General features: G+C 34.1%; 1 protein-coding gene across 2 annotated transcripts in view; it reads right to left on the bottom strand.

Moving 5' to 3' along the window:
• Positions 1–2,644: 2,644 nt before the first annotated feature.
• SELENOF (selenoprotein F) overlaps positions 2,645–24,960 on the bottom strand; it is a 38,717-nt gene continuing 16,401 nt past the window's right edge. Inside the window, exons 3-5 of one of the 2 annotated variants that reach the window (XM_010974660.3) lie at positions 13,813–13,876; positions 6,016–6,065; positions 2,645–3,520 (exon numbers count right to left, since the gene is read on the bottom strand). In XM_010974660.3, the coding sequence (XP_010972962.2) occupies positions 3,389–3,520; positions 6,016–6,065; positions 13,813–13,876 (246 nt within the window). In that variant the 3' untranslated portion in view covers positions 2,645–3,388. The remainder of the gene's footprint in view (positions 3,521–6,015; positions 6,066–13,812; positions 13,877–24,960) is intronic. The other variant, XM_031465529.2, reaches the window with a different exon arrangement.

Genomic DNA, 24,960 nt, shown 5'->3' with positions numbered 1-24,960 from the left:
ACAAAAATCATTGAACTGGATACTCCAAGTGGTTGAATTTTAAATATGAATGATGTCCCAATAAAAATGTTAAATTATTACTCATAGTAGTAATTATGTTCTGTAAAGTTGCTGCAAGTACTGAATTAGCGAACACCAAACCATTGCTCTTAGGGGACACACGGGGTTAGGTTCCTGGAAGCCTCTGGTCACATTTTTGCCAACCTATCAATACATAGACTTGTTTTATGTGTTTCTGTTTAAAGACACTTAATTTAAAATGTTGATTTACTAACGCTGAACTCATGGCCAAGAGCGCTGTAACTCATGCCTGAACAAAGCTTGTTCAAAACATGTATTTGTTCCCATGCGGCACATCACAGCTTTCTTGCACTCATTAGGAACACTAGACAGCACTTTAGTGCTACACTTGGGGGCCACTTTAAAGAGCTAAATCACCAGCAAAAAGTATAAAAATGCAAAAAAATGTGGCACGAAACAGACTATAAAAAGGACTCTTGTTCACGGCAGGAACTGAAGCAAGGCAGACTGTCACTTTGACCTTGGCTGGGAATGTGTGCAAGGCGGGGGAACTCCAAGTTTTCACTGCTCTGTGCACATCCGTGAATGGCTTCAAAAGCACCAAGAGTATTGTGATCATGGGGTTACAATTTTAACGAGTAGGTGAATTTGCAAATATGGTTTTTAAAAAAAGTTTTGAATTTCAAGATCTAAACTTCAATCTTTTTATAATGCTAGATAAAATGCTATATGTATTTGTAGTTTCCAGAGTGGCTAACGGGAAAGAACCAGTTTTAGAAATTTGAGACAGCTGTTAGTTTTATTTCTTTGGTATTTCTAGATAACCATGTTTCCTGCTACTGATTCCTGGGCTAAGGACCATTTTGAAGGTAAAATATTTATTTTAATCAGCAAAAGTCTAATTTGAATCCTGGATCACAAACGTAGGCCCTCTCTTCCAAGGAAAAGTCCTCTGTTACCACAGAATGTAATTAAAAGCTACTTTAATTTTCAAGTAAAAGAAATACAAAGTTGGGCTAATCTCTAATCTGTACTCCTACTTTCCATATATTTGTAGACATGCTTTCACATGCTAGCTCCTGCTAATTTAAATTTCCAAAGTTTTGCAGTGTTTTCTTTCAAAAATATTTTCTGCAGTTTTATTAACTTTAATTTTAGATTGGCTTTCGAGTCTCAAATCCTCTTAAAACAGGAAATGTCAGTTCTTGCTCATAGCTTCTTGCAAGAGGCTTTTGCCAAATTCAGGAATTTAGAGATAAATTAACCGTTTTAGATTATAAGTAACATCATTTTGGCAGGGGAGCAAATTTATAAATATCAAGTGACTACTGCATATCCATATTTGTGAACCTGAGTAAGCTTAAACGTCAGATTTTGGCTATAAAATTGTACTTTTTGGGATCAGTATTTCTATGCCCCTTTCTTGGTAATCAAGATTCATGTCTTTAAAAAGCTTTTAGCCGTTTTTGGATTGGAATTGGCAAAAAACAGTTGGAATTGGCTAATTAACTCAAACTTCCCAATTAAAACAGTGGAGCTTGGTAGAGATACTCATTTATTCATCAACTCAAGAACTTAAAGCTTTAAGTTCTTGAAAGTTCAAGGTTCTTCAGTCTCTTTTGATCTCTAATAATAACTTGATACAATAGGCTTCTCATTCTTAAGTCTCAAGGCTAGATATTCATTTAACCGGCCCCTCTTGCCCACAACAAATTAGTTTTCTCTGCCAATCTCAGCAGTTCTGAAGTTTCATCCCTTCCATCCTGCTACTCTTGTGAATGTGGTAGCAACTCCTCTCCTGCTGTTTTCCCCACTGCCCATGACTGGCTTCACTCTCTCTTGTTCTGAAGTAAGAACCACCACTGGGGACTAGTCATCACTCAGAGCCTCGTACTGTCAAAGTGATGGCCCTCTCCATTACTACGGATGATCGGAAACAGACCACAGCCTGTCTGCCAGGATTTCTCATAGTATTTTATTTTGACTAATCAAACTGCCCAGGATTTATTCATTCTCGGGTTGGCTCTAAAATGTCTTAATTTTAAATATGACACAAAATGCTAGTAAAGATTAATAACTGACCTCTGTCAAAATAAATATTCCATAAACATTTTCTGGTAGAGTTGTCTTTAAAAAGCTTTCAAATATCTTTCATTAAGATAATTTAATTCAAAATAAAAAATTAAAGTTTCCAGATTGAAAGAATTTGCCCTAAAATTGAATTGACATAATACGATATTAGATCAATTTGATAAGTTAGTAAAGAGGTTTATATGATTCAAAGTCATGAGGATGAATGCTGGTCTTAGTGAACCACCTTTAATGAAGAAGTCATTTTCATCAGATGGAAAGCTAAATAAGTAAAGAAAAATCATTTTAATAGCTCATAAAAATTCTGTATTTTAAGAGCTACTCCTTATATGTCAGCGAAAATCTGTTCATAAATGAAAGCACTTTTTGAAAAATTAAAAAAAATTCAGACAAATATAAAGCAGTATATATATATAACAACAAGAAGTTATATTTTAAACAAAAAAGCTATTTGTGTCTTTTGGCTAAAAAAAGGCTTATGTGAAAAAGATGAATTGAGAAATGTGAAAGGACAAAAGCAAAGAATTTCAAATTCAGATTTTAGAAACCTTTTATTTATATTTGGTCTTACACATATTCATTTTAAAATTGACTCTGCTGTAAGAATGTAAAGCACAAAAATTTGCTAAATATCAGATCCACACAAATCCTCAAAAAGGTTTTCTGTGTAGTCTTCATTAACGCGAATCTCTGTGTGAATGTTTCACTCTTACCATAGATCTTGAATCTGTTTCACAATAATGAAGCCATCAAGTTTTTATGCAGTGCATTCATTATAAACTATAACATTTCTATTAAAAGGAAAGCTGGGTAATACAAAAATGAGAGAGGATCTGAGCAGCAGGCAATCTGGTGAGGCTCTGTGTAATCTCACCCGCTTTGTGGTTTTCTGTCACTGCGTTCAAAGAGCGCACAGCACACGAGGTAGAGTATTCACCTCCCTTATTAACCTCCCTAATTTAAAAATCTGTTGTTCGTAAAACTGGACCGATTATCACAAACTATCATTTGCATAATCAACCACAAGACTATTACGAAGCATTCTGTTAGTGGTATCGACAAATGCAGGAGGATGGAAATTTATAAAAAATGGGTTTTGTTAAGCTTGCTAACTCCTCACGTATCATGGGCTGTGCTGCCACTTCAACTTTTAATTAGCGGTTTAATGCCTCACAGTAAAAGACTGATCGATGGAAGAAAGCAAAACTGTTTTCTAGGTGCTGTAATATTTCATGTGACAAGGTAACAAAAGGATAGGACAGAATTTAAGCAAGATTTATATGCGTTCCAACTTTTCACTCAGAAATTCTTCTACACTGTCTGTGTTCCATTTGAGGATGCTGAGCTCCTCAGCAATGTTCCCACTGTCGTCCAAAAGCTTCAGCACAGGGTCTGAACCACGAACATACTACAAAAAAGAGGAAGAGCATTCTCTGCTTAGTGTCTTTCCAGTTTCAACCACAATCCAAACCAATTCCAGCTTTATTAAATTTAATAGTAATAGGCTTTTAGATATAATATCATGAGAAGTCTTCAAGAAAGTCTTTCAAAAAAGTGTAATGGGATTTCATAAAAAATGAGAATTAAAAAAAAATTTCATTTTACTTCTGAAGAGAAACACCAGCTGGGATCAAGACAGTTTACTTTGGATGTAAGCTTATTGTTGAATGTAATAAATATTGCACACACAACACACTCAAGCTCTCAAATGAGTTGAATCTAATGCAGGAGGCAGACAAGCTCAAAATGATTAATGAGAGAATCATGTTGAAATGGGCTGTGCATACAAATTACCAGACAAATTATTATTCTGTATTGGACTTTACATTTTTCTTTGATTTAAGAAATCTGACGATTTTGTTATTAGTTTATAATTCAACTGGATTCTTGAAACTTCAGATCTACTAGTGGGGTCCAATGTTTTGCCAGAGAGCCCTGAGGAATTCTGACTCTGGGTAAATGTGACACAAATATGATCCCATTTGTTAAGCGATCAATCTTCAATGATACATTAAGTTAGAGCCGTGTAACTAAAAATGTAGCAGTGATGAGGAAGGGGGCTTTCAGAACTTCTTTCAGCAATTATACTTTCGTTTTTCTAGGTCTTCCAGGGCTATGAACTCCAGAGATAGAGACAAGCTCTGTGATTATGAGCATCTGGTATTTTCTCACCCATTTGTGGAGTTTAGAAGTAGGCCCTCTTAAGCTAATGAAGCAGTAACATTACTACTTTAAATCTTTTGGGTCAGGTTATGAACATAGATTGTTTTAAAAAATTCAATTTTTTTGTGATTCGTTTTTTTATTTAAAAACTCATTTCAGTCCAAAAAACTTAAATTATAGAACACAGTTGCAAAAATCCTCAATATTAAATCAATCCAACAACAGATACAGAATTATATACTATGACCAATTTGGATTTATTCCACATATGCAAAGCTGGTGCACCATTTGAAAATTAATGTAATGCATTACTACCAACAGGCTAAATAAGAAAAATCCTATGATCATATCAACAGATGCAGAAAGAACATCCTATCACATGCTACAGTGCAGATAAACCTCCAGGACATTATGCTGAAGTGAAATAAGCCAGTCATGAAAGGACAAATCTGTACGATTCCACTCCTATGAAGTATCTCAAGTGGTCAATCACAGAAACAAAGTAGAAAGGTGGCTGCCAAGGGCTGGAGGAGCTCCTCAGCAATGCTCTGAGAAAGAGGGGAGAGAATTAGTGTTTAGTGGGCAGAGTTCTAGTTCTGCAAGATGAAAAAAATCGAGATACGTTGCAAAAGAGTGTGAATACACTTAGCTATGTTAAGTTTACGGTTTGGTAGTGTTAAGCTGCTTAAGTTTAATGTTAAGTTTTGTTTTTCAACCACAATTAAAATTTTAAAAAGTGGGCAAAAGATCTCAACAGATAAATCAAAGAACATATACAGGTGGCAAATAAGCTTATGGAAAGATGTTCAAATAGGGAACTGCAAATTAAAACAATGAGTAACATTGCATACTTATAACATGGATAAAATCCAAAACAATGACAATAACTAATGCTGGTGAGAGTGCGGAGCAGTAGGAACTGTCATTCATCATCAGTGGGAATGCAACGTGGTATAGTCACTTTGGAAGACAGGTTGGCGGTTTCCTACAAAGCTAAACAGTCTTACTATACAATTCAGTAACTGTGCTCCTAATTACCCAAGTGAGTTAAACTTATGTCTACCCCAAAATACACAGCAGCATTACTCATAATTGCCAAAAATTGGAAGTGACCATGTCCTTCCACAGGTGAGTAGAAAAACAAACCATGGTGTAACAGAAGACTATGCCTATTGTTCACGATGAGCTATCCAGCTACAAGAAAGACACAAAGGAACTGCAAATGCATACTGAGTTCAAACTGAAATCTGAGAAGGCTATCTGCTGTAGCCTCCTGTACCTACTGCATGATTCCAACTATATGACAATCTGGAAGAGGCAGAACTACACAGACAGTAAAAAGATCAGTGGTCGCCAGGAGTTGGGAGGGCAGGGTGTGGAGAGGAAAGAACAGGTAGAGCACAGGGGCTTTTGGGGGCAGTGAAAACATTCTGTATGATACTGTAATGGTGGATCCATGATATTAAGCATTTGGAAAAACTCCTAGAACTACACAGAGAATAAGCCCTCATGCAAACTAGGAAATTTAGTTAATAATGTATCAATATTGGCTCATCAACTGTCACAATGTACATCATCAATGCAAGATGTTAATAAGGGAAGTTGAGGGTGGGAGTAAACGGGAACTTTCAAATCAAGTTTTCTGTAAACCGAAAACTGCTCTAAAAAATTACCTATTAATTAAAATATTTAAGTATTTAAATTAATGCTGAAAAAAAAATCCCATTAAAATTACATTACCTTGATTTGTAGTCCTCTGAATAGTTTGGGTTTATCACTCCTGACAAAAGCTTAAGAGAAAAAAAAAAAAGATTCAAATCATTCACTCTCAAATCCAAGCTAGCTACAAAGATCAATACAAAAAGTAGAAATAAACCCAATAAAAAATTAGCTCCCAGATATGGAAAAACCAACAAAATTAAAACACATATAAATGGGAAGACATCCCATACTCTTCAGGGGAAGACTAAATATTTTAAGATGATAATTGTTTCAAATTAATCGAAGTCCTAAATTCCAATGGAATTTTGAAAGCTTGACCAAATGACAGTAAAGCTCAGTTATAAGAGTAAATGTCTGAGGATAGTCAGGGCAGTTTAGAAAAAGTAAAATATGGGAGAATTTGTTCAACTGTTCATTAATATACTATGTGATACTTATACCACAATGGATAAAACAAACAGATTAGGAAATCTACAGAGAGAAAAATACTTGTATTTTTCAATATGGTAAAGCTAACAAACCAGAGAGAGAGGTGGGGAGGGAGAGATTACAGTTGTGGGTGTCTGGGGAGGGTGTGTGTGAATTATTCAATAAATACTTTTAAATATCTACTGTATAGCAGACAGCAGAGATAAAGCTGTATAAAACAGACGTAATTCCTGCTCTGGTGGGAGTTTAAGTCTGGAGGGGAAGAAAGGTGCTAAACAAGTAACTGTGTAACTGGCCATTTCAGTCATGATAAGTTGTAAAAAGAAAAAGTTCAGAAAACTATCATAGCATTTAACACAGACAACCCAGATACGTAATATAAAATTCTTTTCCTGTGCATGAGCTTAAAGAAAATGCTTTATAGATGTGCCTATAGAAAAATGGAAACTTAAAGGAAACCTCAGTGCAGCAAAACACCACTATACGCAAAAATAAAACTAATTTTCCCCAATATGTTATTTTTATCTCTAACACAGTATATAAAAGGGCTCCTATTAATAAGAATAAATAAATACTAGGTAGAGAAGTGAATGAAGGACAGAAGTGTACAATATACAAACACACAAATGGCCACTGAACATTTGAAATGTCCAACCTCACAAATAATCAAAGAATGTGAAAACGAGGTAACCTCATTCAGAGTGACAAAAAATAAAAAGAATATTTAAGGTTAGAGATGGGGAAGAGAAGATTTTGCTGCAGGTTAGTTGTGGGAGAAATATAAATGGACACATCCTTCCTGAAGGGTATTTAGCAAAATGAACCAAAAGTCTTGGAAATCTGCAAAGTCCCTTTCTAGGAATTTCTTTATTCTGAGGAAATAACCACAACATGAAAGATAATGAAAGATACATTATATAAGGTCCTGCTAACCAAGCAGGGAAATTTCAAAATAATCCAAGTGTGTAAAAAGCTACTGGTTAAATAAATTAACATGGACCTCACTATGGAATGCATCCAATCATTAAAAATTATAACAATCTATATTTAGTGATACAGAAGTAAACTCTTACATAAATATATGTTCGCAAATGAAAAAGCCTAGAAGTATTAAATAATATATTTTTTTAAAGATTAAGAAATACAATACACAAAGCAGTTCAAAAATAACTTCTTACTTTAATAGGGGATTACATATGGAGCATAGGGTTTGTGAAAATTTTAAATGTTTTCCCTTTTGGGTTGTTGACCTACTAATTTTACCAAGTCTTCAGTAATGGTCATGTCTAATTGTCCAAGTTAAAGAATTTAGAATACATTCTTCTAAAATAAACACAAATGGGATGTTTCACTTAGATACCTGACAGTTCATAATACCAGTTCTGTTATTGTTTACATCAGTCCCTATTTTATAGTGACACACTTTTGAAAATTTATTTTTTAAACTTATAATTAACTAGCACAATAGACATGTTTCATTATGAAGATCTTAATATACTTGCATTCAGGACAATAAAATAAAGATTAGTAAATACTGAAGGTTTTGCAGACTTCCCCTACTAAATTTATTTCAAAATAAAACTGACTATATTATTCTGGCTTATTAGAGTATCTTCTCTATTAATTTCATCCTTTAAAATTTGTCCAAATACCCTACAGACTCCTGAATCCGCAAACAAAAAAGAGCTTATGATGTCCGGTTGCATTTTACACCACTCCGTTGGCAAATGCTACATGCACACCTATGCAAAACACCAAATAATACACAGTAAGTGTGTTTACCATTATGTAAGAAACTTTCCTGGGGAAAAGGACTATTCTTAAATATTTTTTTCTATCTGTAACACAGCCTAGCACATTTAATAGCTTTCTGTCATTCAAAAGATTTTTAACAGGCTGGAATGAGCAAACAAACTTAAGAGGAATATTAAGATTAGTCACTAATGACTATTTTCATCAGTCCTTTTCTCGTCTCTCTGCTGCGTATAAATCCATAAGCATCCTAATTTTGAATGAGGGGAATAGCTATTAAATGTCCTGTAGGAGCAAATCACATTTTATAGGCAGCAAATTAATCTTTTAACAGATATTTGAGTACTTACTATATACACATAGTGCTGGGATAGGCTATATGAGAATATAAGGGACTTGCAAAAAGACCCCATTGAAACTTATTTTCTATTTTAGTTTTTGCTGTTTTAAAAATAGATAAAGGATATCAGTTTGGAGATTCCTAAAGAAATTAATTCAGTCACTCTATTTTAATAGAACGTTCTTATGCCACATTTAATTGTCAGTTACAAAGGCAGATTTGTAAATAATACTTCAAAGTGATCAAATATACAGAAATGATTAGAAAACAGGTTAAATGTTTGTTTTGTTCTCAAGATTCTTATCAGATGCCATCTGTGCAGCTGCTAGGACGAGTAAGAGCTAAGTTTTTCTATTCACACTGCTTGGAAAGTCACGGGGGACGCTCATAACTCAGAGGCTCTTCCAAGTCAACGATAAAGAGTACTAAAAAATCAAAACCTAGCCTCCTCTTCATTCCAAAGAGGATACATGGGGACGAGGGATAATAGGAAGGATATGTCTTGAGGTCAAAGAAAAATGTTGGAACTATGTTATTCTCAGAATCATAAACAAGTAACAACATGAAAAGAGGCAAAACATACATGGCTGAATTTAATGATGTACCTCCGATCACATTACAAGCAGTCAACACACTTTACTGGCTTTAAGACTGAATAAATAAGGGCTTATGGCAGGTACGATTAAGATTTGTAAACTGCCATATAAATTATATGGAATGATAATTAGATGTTTTCCTGTTGGTTGAAAACAAGTTTATTTGAATCAGACTGTATTCTGAATAAAAATGTCTCAGCAGACCCAGAAACGACAATGCAAAGAGAAGAGCAGCAGCAACAAACAGGGGAACTGAATTCCCAACTGTGCTCAAGGGAAGCTGCTGGGCATCTAAGCGTATTCCTAAAACAAGAAAACTTACTATTGTATACAAACTGTCTGCGGTGCAAAGTCTTAAGTCATTTCGGTCCTCCCAACAAGACAATTTAAAAGTACTTAAAAACATTCAGAGAACAGCAACTTAAATAAGAGAATTTGGGGAGCCTGGAGGTACAATAACGCACACAAGCTAAAAAGGTTATTACTTTATAATTTATAACTTCATAGAGGGTAGAGAACCAACGTAAACACAGGCTTTTTACCAGATTCCCATTTGTCAATAGAGGCACCTATGAATTAGATAAATTTAGAAAATCCATTCACTTGCTCAATAATTATTTGAAGTCATCTTAATACGAGGTGCAGATTTAGAAAGATTTAGAGTAAATTAACGATAAAAGTTTTAACTATTCTGAGCTTTAAGGAGTTCCTAGTTTGGCAGAGGCAGAAGACCAGTAAATCAAATAAATACTTAACAAGTTACGTGGAAACTGCTGTGAACACATGGGGAGAGTGAAAAATTCTGTCTGAAGGCAAATCCAAAATAAGACTCGAATTACATTTTGACTGAATAGGAGTTCATCACAAGAATGGGCAAGGGGTACATAAGGGGTATAGCAGGTCAGGAAGACACGCAGTGTGTGCAAAGACTTACGAGTACAGAGAACTGCAAATAGTTCTGCCCATAAACTAGAGATGTGAACCGAGGAAAGAGAATCCATGTCAGGACAGGCCTTGCATGGATGCCACTGAGTCTGATATTTACTCTGTATGTGATGGGGAACCATAGAGAATTTTAAACAAGAGGCTCACATAATCAAATCTGTCTCATGGAAAATTTTTTTTGGTAGTTGTGTAGAAGAGATAACAGAAGTAAGAAAAGGGAACAGAGACAGACAGACAAGTGAACTAATCCTTTGGGATAAAGATGCTAAGTGGCTGATTAAAATCATAGAGAAGGCCAAGGGAGTAAGATATGAAGGCATTAAGGAGAGGGAAGAGACACAACTTGGTGGCTAACTGGGTATAAAGTGTGCAAGAAATATTAATCATGACTCCTGGGTTTCAAGCTCACGCTCCTACGTGACGATACTACCATCTGTGGGAAGAAAATGGCAAACTACTATCAGAGAAGAGGAGTTGGTTTTTAAACATGCTGGGGTTAAGGCCTCTCTACCAAAAATGCAGGCCACAGTCTGTAGGATCGTTAAGAAATGCAGAATCTCAGGGTGCAAACCATATTTACAGAGTAACACTCTGCATTTTAACAAGATCCCAGGCGATCCAGGTGACACATATGTACACTGCTTTAAGATACTATGAGCCACGCAAGGGGAAATGCCGATTTGCAGTCAGAAATGTGATACCTAACAAAAGAAAGGTTTGATTTAAAAATACAGATTGAGTCATCAGGTAAACACTGCTGCTGTAACTAAGGGAGCAGGATATCATTCAAGACAGTAAGAAAAAAAGAAAACATGAACACAGACCCGAACACTAACGTTGCAAGTGTGTGTGGCAGACGAGACGCCAGGAAAGGAGAATGGGAAGACTTGATAGCGCAAGTGAAGAGGATAGAGTTTCAAATGCTACAGAGTCAAGTAAGAGGTCATAGCCAGGAGGAAAAATGGCAGAAAGAGAAGCCAGCCTGTCATAGACTCAGGAATGGCTGGCTGGGAGCAAATAAAATTTTGCATACCATGAGGAGTCAGGCTGCTGCTATAACTGATGTGCTGATTTGAACTATTTTTTTTTTTTTTAAAAGATGGCCAATAAATGAGTATGTGAATACCTGTTGGTTAGTAACTGAAACTTATTCGTGAAAGAAAGAGTATAAGATAGAACCACGATACCCACCATTTAATATTCTCAGTGCTGGAATAGTGCTTGACATATGACAAGCACTCAATAAATATTCACAGAATTAGTGAATGACTTACTCTGTATGTTGGTGCCGAACACACATTAAGTGATTTACATGTTACCTCACTTAATTCTCAAAACAGTCCTGTAAGATAGGTATTAACCAATTTTATACTGTCTATTAACCCATTTTATAAATGAGAAAAATTGATGAAGATAGTACCAATGACTCAGTATTCCTTCCAGCAAAACTCCAAGGTCGCATCATAATCCTCGGCACCACTACCCAGTCAGCCACAGTTGGTCTGAAGTGAAAAGCTATTTGCTATCTCAGTTCTACATTATTTTAAAATTCCTGTGTCTGAAGGTTTATGATTCTAATACAGAGGTTGGCAAACTACGGTCTGTAGGCCATACCTGGCCTGCCTGCTTTTGTATACAAAGTGTTTTTTTGAACACAGCCAGACATATTCATTTAAATATTTTCTATGGATGCTTCCATACCACAAAAGCAAAGTTCAATAGTTGCAATGGAGACCTCGTTGCCTATAAAGCTGAACATTTTTACTATCTGAACTTTTACAGAAAAAGTTTGCCAAGATCTACAAAACTAGGGAAAATTCACATTTTTTGAGACAGACAGACAGACTACAGACATATCCTTAACATGGTAAGACTCATGCTTGAGAAGGAAAGCATACTTACTTAACATCATCACTTTTGATGTCACCATAAATGATAAAAAAAACACTAGGTCCAATTATGAGGAATTATTACATATATTGCCTTTCGTACTTAAAAAACCAGAACATGGGAAATGATCTGGTAATTTCCCTCCCCCCTCTACAAAGTTATTTAATGTGGACAACACATTTCAAATTTTAATCCTTCTCTCTTCTGGAATAATTTAACATTATTTTTTTCTCTGTTTTATGACATGGCTAATTTAAATTAAGTGAACTTAAAAAATATTAGCTTCTCATGGGCTCAGATATTGGTATTATACATAATTATATTAAATATGGTTATGGATTATAGAAGTAATCATTTTAATTTAAATAAGCTTGTGCTAATTAAATATTTACACAAAGAATTAAAATCCAATTGTTTTCAAAAGGAAAAGACTGTATGACTCCATGTACCCACAGGTTTAATAATTTAACTATACATAAGAAATATGTATAAAAAATTAAGTTGCACTCCAAGGATGAATAATCTACAACTCAATCTTTTAAAGACTCAACTAGCAACTGTAGCAATGATTATAATGGACGTAGTAAACTTGATATCACAAACAGAACAGCTAATTGCAAGCTACTCTTGACCTCATGAAAATCTGAGTCACAAAAGATTATTAAGTCAGTAAATATAAATTAATATATTTAAAAAGGATATGCAAAAACTTTTTAGGAGTTAGAATGCTCACATTGACAATTTATATTAAAAAAGCCAAAACAACTCTGGTACACTTCTGAGTTGAAGTGTCTGAGGCAAGATAAATCACAGAGTAAGGAATTTTCTCCCTAAGCAGAAGAAGTTAATGTTATATTCTGTGTTACATCAGAATATGCACTTATTCTAACAAACAATGTATTTAATTAGACATGCATCTGCTTTAGGTCTCATATACAGTGTCCCCAAGTTAAACTATTCAATTTTGTTTCTATGCCAAAAATGAGCAATATTTTATTATAAACAATTCTTGGTTAGCAATAAAGGGCATGTACTAATATAGGCAATTTTATAAAATACTAAACCCAAGAAATTCTCTTGCCATTAAGTAAACAAGGCAAGCAATCATGGGAAAGGCAGCAGAAACAAAAACAGAATGAGGTATATAAATAGAACACTTATGTATTTCAGTTAAAAAATACCCCAAACCCAACTTCATTACGTTTAGACAAAGTTCCGTTTCATAAAACTGATTTTCAAGTGATGTGCAAGGACAGAATGGAAAAGCTTTAGTCCAAGTCTTTTTGAAGATACAAAGCTCCGTTACTGTTTGATGTCAACCAAAAGAATACACTTTCACAATTACCTTTTCACATATTTATCTTTAATTCCTGTGAAGATACACATGTATGACTTCCTCTCTTCTGCACCTCAAGTTCTACGGCAATTAGTTCTCTTCTTGATTTGTCTACTCTCACTTAATGCAACTGTTCCTTAGGGGTTTTATATAAATAAATTTACATTTAAAATATACTAAATGATATATTATTTAGAAATATTACATTTCCATCTAGTAAAAGACAGTTTTTCATAAAATTCATACTTGGTTAAAAAAGAAAAAGCTCTCCTTTTAAGAAAATAACCATTTCATCACGTGTTGTATTTAAATCTAAATTTCGTATTTTACGATTGCTTAAAGTAACCTAATATTCAACAATTCCTATCAAACTCCACCTCTACAAAAACATGCAGAGAGAATTCATATACTATTGAGAAAATATAACCTTACAGGTTCTTATTCTTGGGAATATTTAATGAAAATTATTCTTATGAATTGCTGATTTTAAATTATTAACTGGAATTTTACTAGTTAATTTCATGTACCTTGGACTTGAGGGAACCTCCCCAATTTTCATCCACAGACTTCAAGAATAGCTCCTGCATACAGCTGCAAAAGGAAAAACAGGAGTTAAAAAAACTGTATAAATTTAAAAAATACACAGCTATAAATATAAAATTTTATAGCATAAACGTTAAAATTAAGCAGATATACAGATCAAACAAATAGCAGAAGAGAAAATGGAGGTCTTACATATTAAATAGTAGAGGAGTATTATTTGAGCTATCAAGCCCTACTTTGAGTATTCTTAAACTTAGCCAAAAAGATGGAAGGAGATATGGAGACTTGACAATGAACCTGAATAGGTAACTAGGAAGTTATTCACAAAGAAGGACTTCCTACGGTTTTTTAGGATGCTAAGTTGAACACATGTATATATCCATCTATTCAACATAAATACTTAATGAGAATTCTTTTCGGTTGGTTTTAAAATTGAGTGATCGATGTTTTAAAATTAAACAAAACTCAATACCTTTAAAAAAGTAGAGTTTAAGTACTACGTAAAGATATTATAGACAAACCAGTAAAATCTCATTATAAAGAACCTGAATGCAAATACTTCCCTTAATGAAATTCAGCTGAAATGGATTCAATGGTAAATACTGCTTTTCTAGCTATAGAACCTGTGTATTCTCTTTATAGTAAAAGCTCATTATAAAAAACTCAGATGCAAATATTTTACTGCAATGAATTCAGCTGAAATGGATTCAACAGTAAACATCACTTTTTTGTAGCTGTAGAGCCCTGCCCATTCTGGTATTGACTTGGGAATGCCTTGAGTCCAAGAGAAGGCAGGCAATTATAAGGACATACTATATCCATTGTATTTTTTCTTAGCTTTTGGCCTTTTTTTTTTTTTTTTTAAATTGTAGGTCCAAGAGTTAAAGATGGATTTTATTTTCCAAGTTCTAAAATAGCACAAAAATCACATGCACTACGCATGTTTACTTTAGATAATACAGAAAAGCACAAAATAGAAATTTAACAATCACTTTAATTCCAACTCTCCTGAAATAATGACTTTTCCATATTTTGGTGATTCTGGGCTAGCTCAGTAACCGTTCTTAAGTTTTAAGGGGCTCAAAGATAGTGAGAATCTTATGGAATTTGCCTTACTCCAGGCTGTTCATGGATTCTTTGAAATCACTGATGGATTTCAGATCAAGAACTCTGATGATCTTTAAGATTTCTGAATTTGATTTGACTAGTCTTGGTTACACAGCCCCTCCCCTTCCCAAGTCTTTAATTAAAAAATACAAGACCATATTACCAATAAGGTCATAAAAAGATGTCCAACATCACTAATCATTACGGAAATGCAAATCAAAATCACGAGATACTACTTTACACTCTTGAGAAGCTATTATTTCAGAAAACCAGAAAACAATAAGTGGTTGGCTGGAATGTGGAGAAAATGCACTCAGTGTGCACTGCTGTTGGGAATGTAAAGCAGTGCAGCCACTATGGAAAACAGAATAGTGGTTCTTTAAAAAATTAAAAATAGAATTATATGATCCAGCAATTCCACTTCTAGGTATATATCCAAAAGAACTGAAAGCAGGGACTCAAACAGATATTTGTATACCAACTATTATTCACAGTAGTCAATAGGTGGAAGAAATCCAAACGTCTATCAACAGATGAATGGCTAAGCAAAACGTGGTATATACATGCCATGGAATAATACTATTCAACCTTAAAAAAGGAAGTAAATTACTACACGCTATAACAAGGAATAACCTTGACAACATTATACTAAGTGAAATAAGGAAGCCACAAAAGGATAAATACTGTATGATTCTACTTGTATGAAGTACTCAGAGTAGTCAGATTCAGAGACAGAAAGTAGAATGGTGGTTGTCAGGGGCTAAGGGAGGGAGGAATAGAAGTTATCGTTTAATAAATACGGTGTTTCAGTTCGGGAAGATGGAAACGTTCTGGAGACAGAAGGTGATGGAGGTTGCATGACCATGTGAATGTATGTAGTGTCACTGAACTGTACACTTAAAAATGGTTAAAATGGTGAATTTTGTGTTCTGTATATTTTACCAGAATTAAGAAAATTAAAAAAACTGTAAAGCCATATTAAAATTTCGTTATTAGGTTTATCTTTTATTTATAAGTTGATGATCCCCTGGGAGTTTTCAGTGGAGACCCCATTACTTTATGTAATGGTATTTCTCTATATCACTGTTTCTCAATATTCTTCATTATCATGACACGATGAAAATAATAATTGTTTGGAGTACTAGGGTAAGAGGAGGAGGCTGCTAATAACTACAGATGACTAGCCTGGGAGCCCCTGCTCATCTCAGCCCTCATCTGGTTGTTCCAAGGATTGATGGTCTCAGTATCCTAGCACACTTGTAACCCATTCATGGAAAGGCCTTCTCTGCACCACAAAACATGGACTCATTAATTAAAGATACTGGGAACATACTCTTTAATTAACAGGCAGTTTAGATGTGAGCTTTGCAAGGAAAACTTGTTTATCTCCTTCTCTCACTAGGAGACTCCTACTAGGAGTTACTCTCCTAGTAAACTTACGCAGAATTCTGCCCTTGTCATAATGTACTATAAATATTCCATAACTTGACTGTGGACAGGAAATGTCTTATTTAATCACAATTCTCCTCAGAAATGGACACAAAGCCGTTCAATATGTGTGTGCTGAATGGACAGAATTATTCACTTAACAGAATTAAATGACTCTTTTTTTTCATCATGTAACTTTAAAGCATTTCAAGCTCCTTTGACATGCTTTGTAGATTATGTTTAGTTCCAGTCTAGGGTAAACAAAATGTAACTCAAAGCTGCTTAACATTATTAAAATTCAATTCTAAAAGCATTAATTTGTGATGCTAGTTTGGCCTTTTTTACTAAAGAATTTATAGTGTTCATAGGAAAACATTTGTTTTTCATGGTGAATAAATAAACTACAAATTGCGGTAAATTTTCAATTATTTGTAAGGTAATCATAAGCATCTTTGGCAACACATAAATTCACACAAGGAAATATATGCTACTTAGAATTCCTCAAGGGCATAAAGTATGAAAGGATTAAAAAAGGTTAAAACTTGAAATTTCCTTGAATTTCACCTTTAGCACTTTTACTTCTTAAAGTAACATCACTGGCATACAAAAACACTGACCTTCAAACATTTGTGGAAAAATACCAACAGAAGAGAAATCAAAGAAACAAATCACATCACTTTTACACAGCAAGCTTAGAGAGCAAGCCAGCAGGCTTCTTTCCTGTACGCACTAGAGAAGCCTTATTTGTACAGACAATCTAACTCCCGGCAGTATTCCATTAGGGTCATATTATACTGGCCCAAATAATTTAAACGGAAATATATGAACACCTTTAGAAAAATATGAGAATGATACACAAAACTGCATTTTCCCCTTCGGAATCCACACCTATTTCCATATTACTTATTATTGCCAGGTTTTCCTAAACCTCGGATAGGGTCCTCTGGGTGGGAATCAGAAATATCTAACGGCTTCAGCTCTAGAACCAAGTTACCTTATTTGTAGCAGGATTTTTTAATATGCTAATTTCCCTCTCATTTAAAAATAATAATTATTATTTTTAAATTCAAATTCAGCTTTGTGGGTGGCTAACTTTTTCACAATTTTAATAAGTATATTTTAAGCATTTCCAAGATTATTTGCACCTATCTCAATTTTAGATTCTGTACATTTCACATATTTTCCTAATAATTTGGGACAATGTCCTCCCTTTATCGCAGAAGGATTTCCCTGGTAATTTATTGTTGGAATATAATGATTTTTTTCCCACTGGACCAACCTGTTGTTATAAAATTTTAATAAGGGTTTATAATAAGGTTTTCCCATATAGAAAAAGGCCAAAATGTTTATTTTGTAGTGATAACGTTGCTATAATTAAAGTCTAATTATGTGCCATAAAGTGGTTCAGATTTAACAGATGTTGTTTTTCACCAGATAGCTGGATTCCTAGATAGTTTAACTTATAAAATCAAAGGCAACACGTGTGAGTTATGTAAATTTTCTGAAGACTCTTTAAAAGGTGTTGCATTCTTTTTAATTATTATTTTTTGGGGGGAGGAGGCAATTAGGTTTGTTTATGTATGTATGTATGCATGCATGTATTTATTTATTTCTTAATACAGGTACCGGGAATTGAACCCAGGACCCTGTGCATGCTAAGCACAGTGCTCTACCACTGAGCTACACCTTTCCTGCAAAGTGTTGCATTTGTTAACTTTTACTGCTACCATCATTCCACCACCATCACAGCAAATCTGTAAACCTAGTCCAAGTCAGAAATATTCTACTACTTTCCAGCATAAGCACTTAATATATTTTTGTTGGTGATGAAATCTATGGCTCTAAAGAAACTTGACAATAATAAAACCTTGAAATAAACTATTTAACCTGAGTCAAAAACCTAAAGACAACCAATCACAAACAATGAACTAGGATTTCCGAAGAAAGGCAACCAATTAATTTACAGCCAGTCAAAAAATTGCTTTGCTTTGCTCTGCATCTTTTCTGTAAGTTTTGCCCCTAACTCCTGTAGGTGGGGCATTCTAATCAACCTCCAGTTTGGTACTGCTCAATTGGAATCGATTTTTGCACAACCTATTAAAAGTTTTAATATGCTTCAGTTTATCTTTTAAGAGTATAGTGAAAAAAGCTCAAGTTATAAAATCAAATGTGTATATGGTCCAATTGTGGTTCTGCCGCTTACAAGCAGCATGTCCCCTTGGATAAGTCATTCTCTTCAAGCTTCAGTTTATAGTTTAAACAAGAGATATTCCCTGCCTTCCAGAATTAATAAAAGGAGTTAGAAAAAAAAAAAAACAAACCCAAACATGCAAAAAGCCTGGATTCTTCAGATGCTCAATAACAACAGTGAATATTACAGTATTTTCTTTCACACTATTGGTTATGGTTATGTAAGCTGTGTGCTTGAAACCTACTTTCACAGAGCTTTCTGTTCAGGGGCTATTCAGGGCTATTGTTCACTGTTCCCCTGTAATTAGAATGGCCACTTCAAAATTTCTCAAGCTTTCAAATTCAAATTACCTTAGAGCAGTGGTTTTAACCCTGACTGTACAAGTATATTACCCGGGAAGATTCTGAAAATTACTGCTCCCTAGAACCCACCCCAGTCCAAGTAAATCAGGATAGCTGGGGGTGAGATCCAGGCATCAGTATCTTAATTATTATTACTAATTTTAAAGCTACCCAAGTGATTGTAATGGGCAGTCAAGGATGAGAATCACTGCCTTGGACTATACTCAACTATTAATGAGGCAAAAATTACACAACAATCAAATAATAGGCTTTTGCTCAATAGACTAAACCAAATCAATTCTAAAAGCTAAGCCGGGTAAACACTGACTAAGCAAGACTAATGCTGTGAGACTCTTGTTCTTCTTCCCTTAATGAAGTACTGCTTGCAGTCATACATTCTTATTTTTGAAATGTTTTATTTAAAGCAAAACATTAGAAAAATAACTTTGACTATATATAATAGCAATATGATGAAATGCTCTAATGTTAGGTGAGCAAAAGGGAAAATTTTGTCTGCCAAAAAAAATTCAGATCTGAGGAGTAACTATTTCACAGGTCTTCTGAAGGTTTGCTCTTAAATAAAATGAAAACTTTAAAATAAGAAGTATGACTATAATATGATGAAAGCTATAGATATTAGAGATAAATGAAAAGCAATTATGATATATCCAAATACATGTGAGCCACTCTGCCAAACACTAATCGCATCCAGCGTAATTTCTTAAAGTCAACTTTACTCCTTTCACACACAGATCTTCCTATAACCCTATCGTAAGTTAAAAATGCATTCATATACTTAACATATCGAACATCATAGCTTAGTCTAACCTACCTTAAATGTGCTCAGAACACTTCCATTAGCCTACAGTTGGGCAAAATCATCTGACACAAAGCTTTTTTTATAATGAAGTGTTGAATATCTCATGTAATTTAGTGTGAATATCTCATGTAATTTAGTGAATAGTATACTGAAAGTGAAAAATAGAATGATTATATGAGTACAGATGGTTGTAAATATATTGGTTTTTTCACCCTTGTGTTGGAGTGGCTGACTGGGAGCTGTGGCATCATAATACTGTACTGTGTACAGCTAGCCCGGGTAAAAGATCAAAATTCAAAATTCAAAGTACAGTTTCTACTGAACGTGTATTGCTTTTGCATCATCATAAAGTTGAAAAATCGTAAGTCGAACCACTGTATGTTGGGGACCATCTGCAGTGGAAAAATACATCATGTATAAGCTATTTTTAGCAAAATTCAGCTAGTTAATCCTCAGGGAAAATGTTTCTACTTAAAACCACTAGTTCTAACTAAATCCAACTATTGAGCTGCTGATATTTTAAATTTTAATTATCATCACCAAGTCATTCCTATATTTTCTGATGTTTTTTAAAGTGCCTGTAGTGCTAGAAACAATAAGTCTCCAATTAGACATGAACAAATAATTAGGGCACTAAATTCTTTGGGACTTCGTAGTAAGCTTTTGTCAAGATTTCACTTTAAGTCACTGAAGAGCAGATGTATAAGGTATTTATTGACACTTTCATACACGCTCTGACTGATGACATTCTTGCATAGGAATAATGAGTGAATATGCAGGATTAGGGAAATAAGTTAAGTTTTACAATTATAGCAAACCAAGCTGTTAAATATAACTCTCTAATATTATACCCGAGATTAAACTATTCATTTTTAAGTGCTTTCTACTGAACTCTCAAAAAATACAAAGCAATGACTATGCCTAAGGAAGCTCCATAAGTTTAAAACTTTATCTCCTACACTGTTATTCCTTTTTTATTTTTAGTGTCTGCCTTGAGATTGAGAAAACTACAGAACTAGCAAGATAATATCTACCTTAATTTAAATTAGGCTCTAAAGAAGGTAAAAATACACTGGGGGAATCTTTCCCTAAAGATGCAACTGCTTTTCCAAAAATGCTCAATGAAAATGTACCCAAAAAGTTTCTTTAACATCACCACAATCTAAACTAGACCATGAAATCTGAGGAAAAAAAGGAGGAGGCTTCTTTCAATACTGTGATGAGGAACAGAATTTGTATATACCTAAAACAAAGAGAATTTTATCTGCAAGAGATTAAGACTGTAAGGATGAGAATTTCACCTGGAAACTAATATACCCACAGATACAGACACACACATACTCCCATACATACTTTAGCTACAAGTATGAATAATTCAGGGTATCACTTAGGAACAATGTATTCAATTCTACTGCTACCTAGAGAATATCATACAACGAAAAAAATTATACAATGTCACTGTATTTCCTGAGGTCAGAATACTCAGAGAATGATAAAAATGATCCTAAGCTTAAATATTTTAGTAAATAGTTTTTAAATAAGACCAACTAACCAATCAGTATTATAAGTATTATAAGTAAAAATATTTTGGAAAATGGTAAGCTATTTAGTACAAGTACTCAATAATAAAGAGAAAGCGATGTCTCTTTAAACCTAAAATGTTTGAAAATTATAACATATTCCTGTTAATTTGAAAAACTGAGATCCTGTTAAAATAGAGTTCAACACTCAAACGTTCAATAGCCTTAAAAAACAAACATGAAGGTGACATATATGGCAGCAAAGCTGCTTTTCAAAAGAGAACTGAGTCTTTTGTGTTAGTGTTGCTACTCCCACTCTAATACTGAACATCGCTGTTTGTCAAAAAAGGGGACAACTATGATCATCTTTAAGAAAGGTTACAGGTATCTGAAATAAAGAGAAACAATGGCACAAATTAAATGATGATTTCGTTCTCTTAAAAATCAAAGAATGTAATCATGTAATATATTTTATATTTAAGAACAGATTTTAAAAAAGCAATAGTAATCCAAAAGTTAAATAGTATATAAAACTTAAGCAGTATGAAACTAGAACAAAAGAAACTAGATCACGCCACATATTTTTATTTTTTGCCCACTCTTTGGATAAGTATACTATCTATTTTAGAATCCATTATGGTGCTCAGATCAAATTCACGTCCTGCTAAATTAAAACTTAACACATATTTCTTCAAAAAGAAAACTAAAAAAGCAGTTTGCAGCTAAGGGACGTACGCTTTATTAAAAATTAACTCTGTTGCTGCCCCTTCTCCCACCCACCTCCACTGGCGTAAGGGGCCACCTTGTAGCTAAGTGGAAGTCTTTTGTAGCCTGTTGGGGTTACCAATTTCTCAAATAAGAATACTGGAAAGCATCCTCACTCATCTCTTTCCTCCTCCAGTTTAGTCAGTCAATAAATCCTGCAGGCTTTATTGCCTAAATCTATGTCAGATCTGTTTCTTCTCCATTTTTACTACCAGGGTGTTAGCTTAAGCCCCTGTACCTAGCCTCTGGAAAATGGCAACGTAAGTTCTTTTTCTGACAACAGTATTCCCCTCTGCCTTATCAGCTATCACTTATACCGCCACCAAAAGTTATTAAAATACAAATCTGATGTCAGTTCATTGTTTATAATCCTTAAATTCTGTCCCCTGCCTATGGACTAGAGTCTAAACCTAACAGGGCACACAGGCCCTATTTACTTAACCATCTTCATCTCTCCTTGTAAAAAGCTACCTGATTTATCTTAGATCGCCATCTCTCTCACGATGACTCTGTACCTTTTCCGTGACTTCTCCTTCTGCCAGAGATGACCTTCTCCTAATCATTTTCCATCTTATCATAAGCATCAGTTTCTACATAAGCAAGTGGTAATATTTACCTGATCTGTCAAATGGCTATGCCCCTCCTGCGTGCTTTCACACTACACAAGTATTTTATTTACAGCACACATCTCACCGAGTTCTTTAATCAATGCATCTGGAAATAATAAATAAGAAGCAAAAATTTTCCCTTGCCTCCTATCTCTCATTCAATACCTTTTAAGCTGTTTGTTTTTAGTTCTTCTGTTGGTCACATCCATATGATTAATATGGTTAAATCTATAGGGCTTGATTATGTCAATTTTAAGAGATTTATTGATTCCCTCCTCCTTCCAACTTTTATTTCTATTTCTTTTAGCGGTTATTACATTGGATATTATGTTTTAGCTCAACAAAATATCCTGCCCGCTGCATTCTAGCAGTCCAATTTCCACGTCTATTTCTTCTTCTCCTCGAGGACAGTGACTTGTCTTATTCTGGCATTCTCAGAGACTATACTAAGAAGTGCTATTTAGTGTATAAACAGAAAGTTTCACTCTGAGGTAGGTATGTCTAAGAAATGTAGTTGTAAGACAGCCTGGATATAGATCATGAGTAACCTTAAGGGTTTGTTTTCCTTTTAAATACTACAATCTGCAAATGTGACAGACTGTTTTAAGGTGCTTAGATAGAAGCCGATCCTAATTTGTAAATATCTAAAAAAAAACTGACTGCATTTTTTATATTAAAGGCAGATGAAATTCCACATTTAGAAAATATAAAAATAAATTTAAGTAATATTTTCAGTTCAATTGAATGGCTACACAAAAGAAACTTTAAACTTTTCTTATACAAACTTATGACACATATATTTATTGCCGCTTATCAGCTGTACGGCTGTAGGCAAGATCTCCATGCCTCAGACTCAGCTATGAAGTGGGGATGATAATGGTACTTACCTGACAGAGCTGTTGTGAGGGTTACATAATTCGCATAGTCTTAGAACAGTGTCTTCATATAATAAGAACATACTGAATGTCAGTAGCTATTATTATTAAGTATTTGTGTCATTATTTAGTATTGTTGCTACTCAGGAGTCTTAGAGATTCTTACACTGCATTTGAACTGTTGCCAAACATCATTGAGGTCTTAAAAAAAGCTTCTTTGTGAACAACGTTTTAATATTATAATCTGTTGAATTATATTTTTGTTTCCTTTGAAGAAATCAGTTCACATATTTGATGCTACAGACACTACCAAAGCGGAGCTATTTTAAGCAACTGTGAAATTTCTTTAGCGACTACAATTTCATGCACAGTTAGCTTAACCTCCATTTCATCCTTCTATGTTTTACACACCAGTAACATTGGTTCTGATAGGATAAAGATTAAAACTCGCCACTGTTTTGAATAATGCTTTTTAAGATGACTTCTAAATCACTCTAAAATTGGCTACAAAATTTCCATGTAAATTGAAAATAACTAAATGTTTCAATGTTCTTTTACCAGAATTAAGAAAAATCATGTAATTTATTTAAAATATTTGGTTGGGCCTTAAATAAAGCCAATTTTTTCATATATTACTGAAAAACACCAAGTAGTGGAAGCCATTAGCATCTGTAGTAAACTGAGGAGTAAAGATTTGATAATTTTAAACAGAAACTAGTAATGGGATGGTACTTTAAAAATTTTAAACTATAAATGCAAAAGGGACTTTCAGAAAGCCCTTAATGTTTATGTTTTATGTTTAATTCATTCATTTTCCTACAATAACTCTGTGAAGTAGGTATTACTATTAACATTTTCAAGATGAGAGCCAAACAGTATAGATATTTAAAAACTTGGGGCTCTGCCCAGAAATAAACCCACAGACCTATGGTCAATTAATCTTTGACAAAGGAGGCAAGAATATACAATGGAGAAAAGACAGTCTCTTCAGCAAATGGTGTTGGGAAAATTGGATAGCAGGATGTAAATCAATGCAGTTAGAACACTTCCTCATACCATACACAAAAATAAACTCAAAATGGCTTAAAGATTTAAATATAAGACATGATAAATCTCCTAGAAGAAAACAGGCATAACACTCTCTGACATAAATCTTAGCGATGTTCTCCTAGGGCAGTCTACCCAGGCAATAGAAATAAGAGAAAAAATAAACAAATGGGACCTAATTAAACTTATAAGCTTTTGCAAAGCAAAGGAAACCATAAGCAAAACAAAACGACAACCTATGGGATGGGAGAAAATATTTGCAAATGATGCGAATGACAAGGGCTTAATTTCCAGAATATATAAACAGCTCATACAACTTAATAACAAAAAAACAACCCAATCCAAAAATGGGCAGAACTAAGCAAGCAGTTCTCCAATGAAGACATACAAATGGCCAATAGGCACATGAAGAAATGCTCAATATCACTAA

This window comes from Camelus dromedarius, chromosome 14, assembly GCF_036321535.1.
Source record: "Camelus dromedarius isolate mCamDro1 chromosome 14, mCamDro1.pat, whole genome shotgun sequence".
Lineage (NCBI taxonomy): Eukaryota > Metazoa > Chordata > Mammalia > Artiodactyla > Camelidae > Camelus > Camelus dromedarius.
The sequence above is the reverse complement of the archived record's forward strand: the minus strand, read 5'-3'. Positions and strand labels throughout refer to the sequence as shown.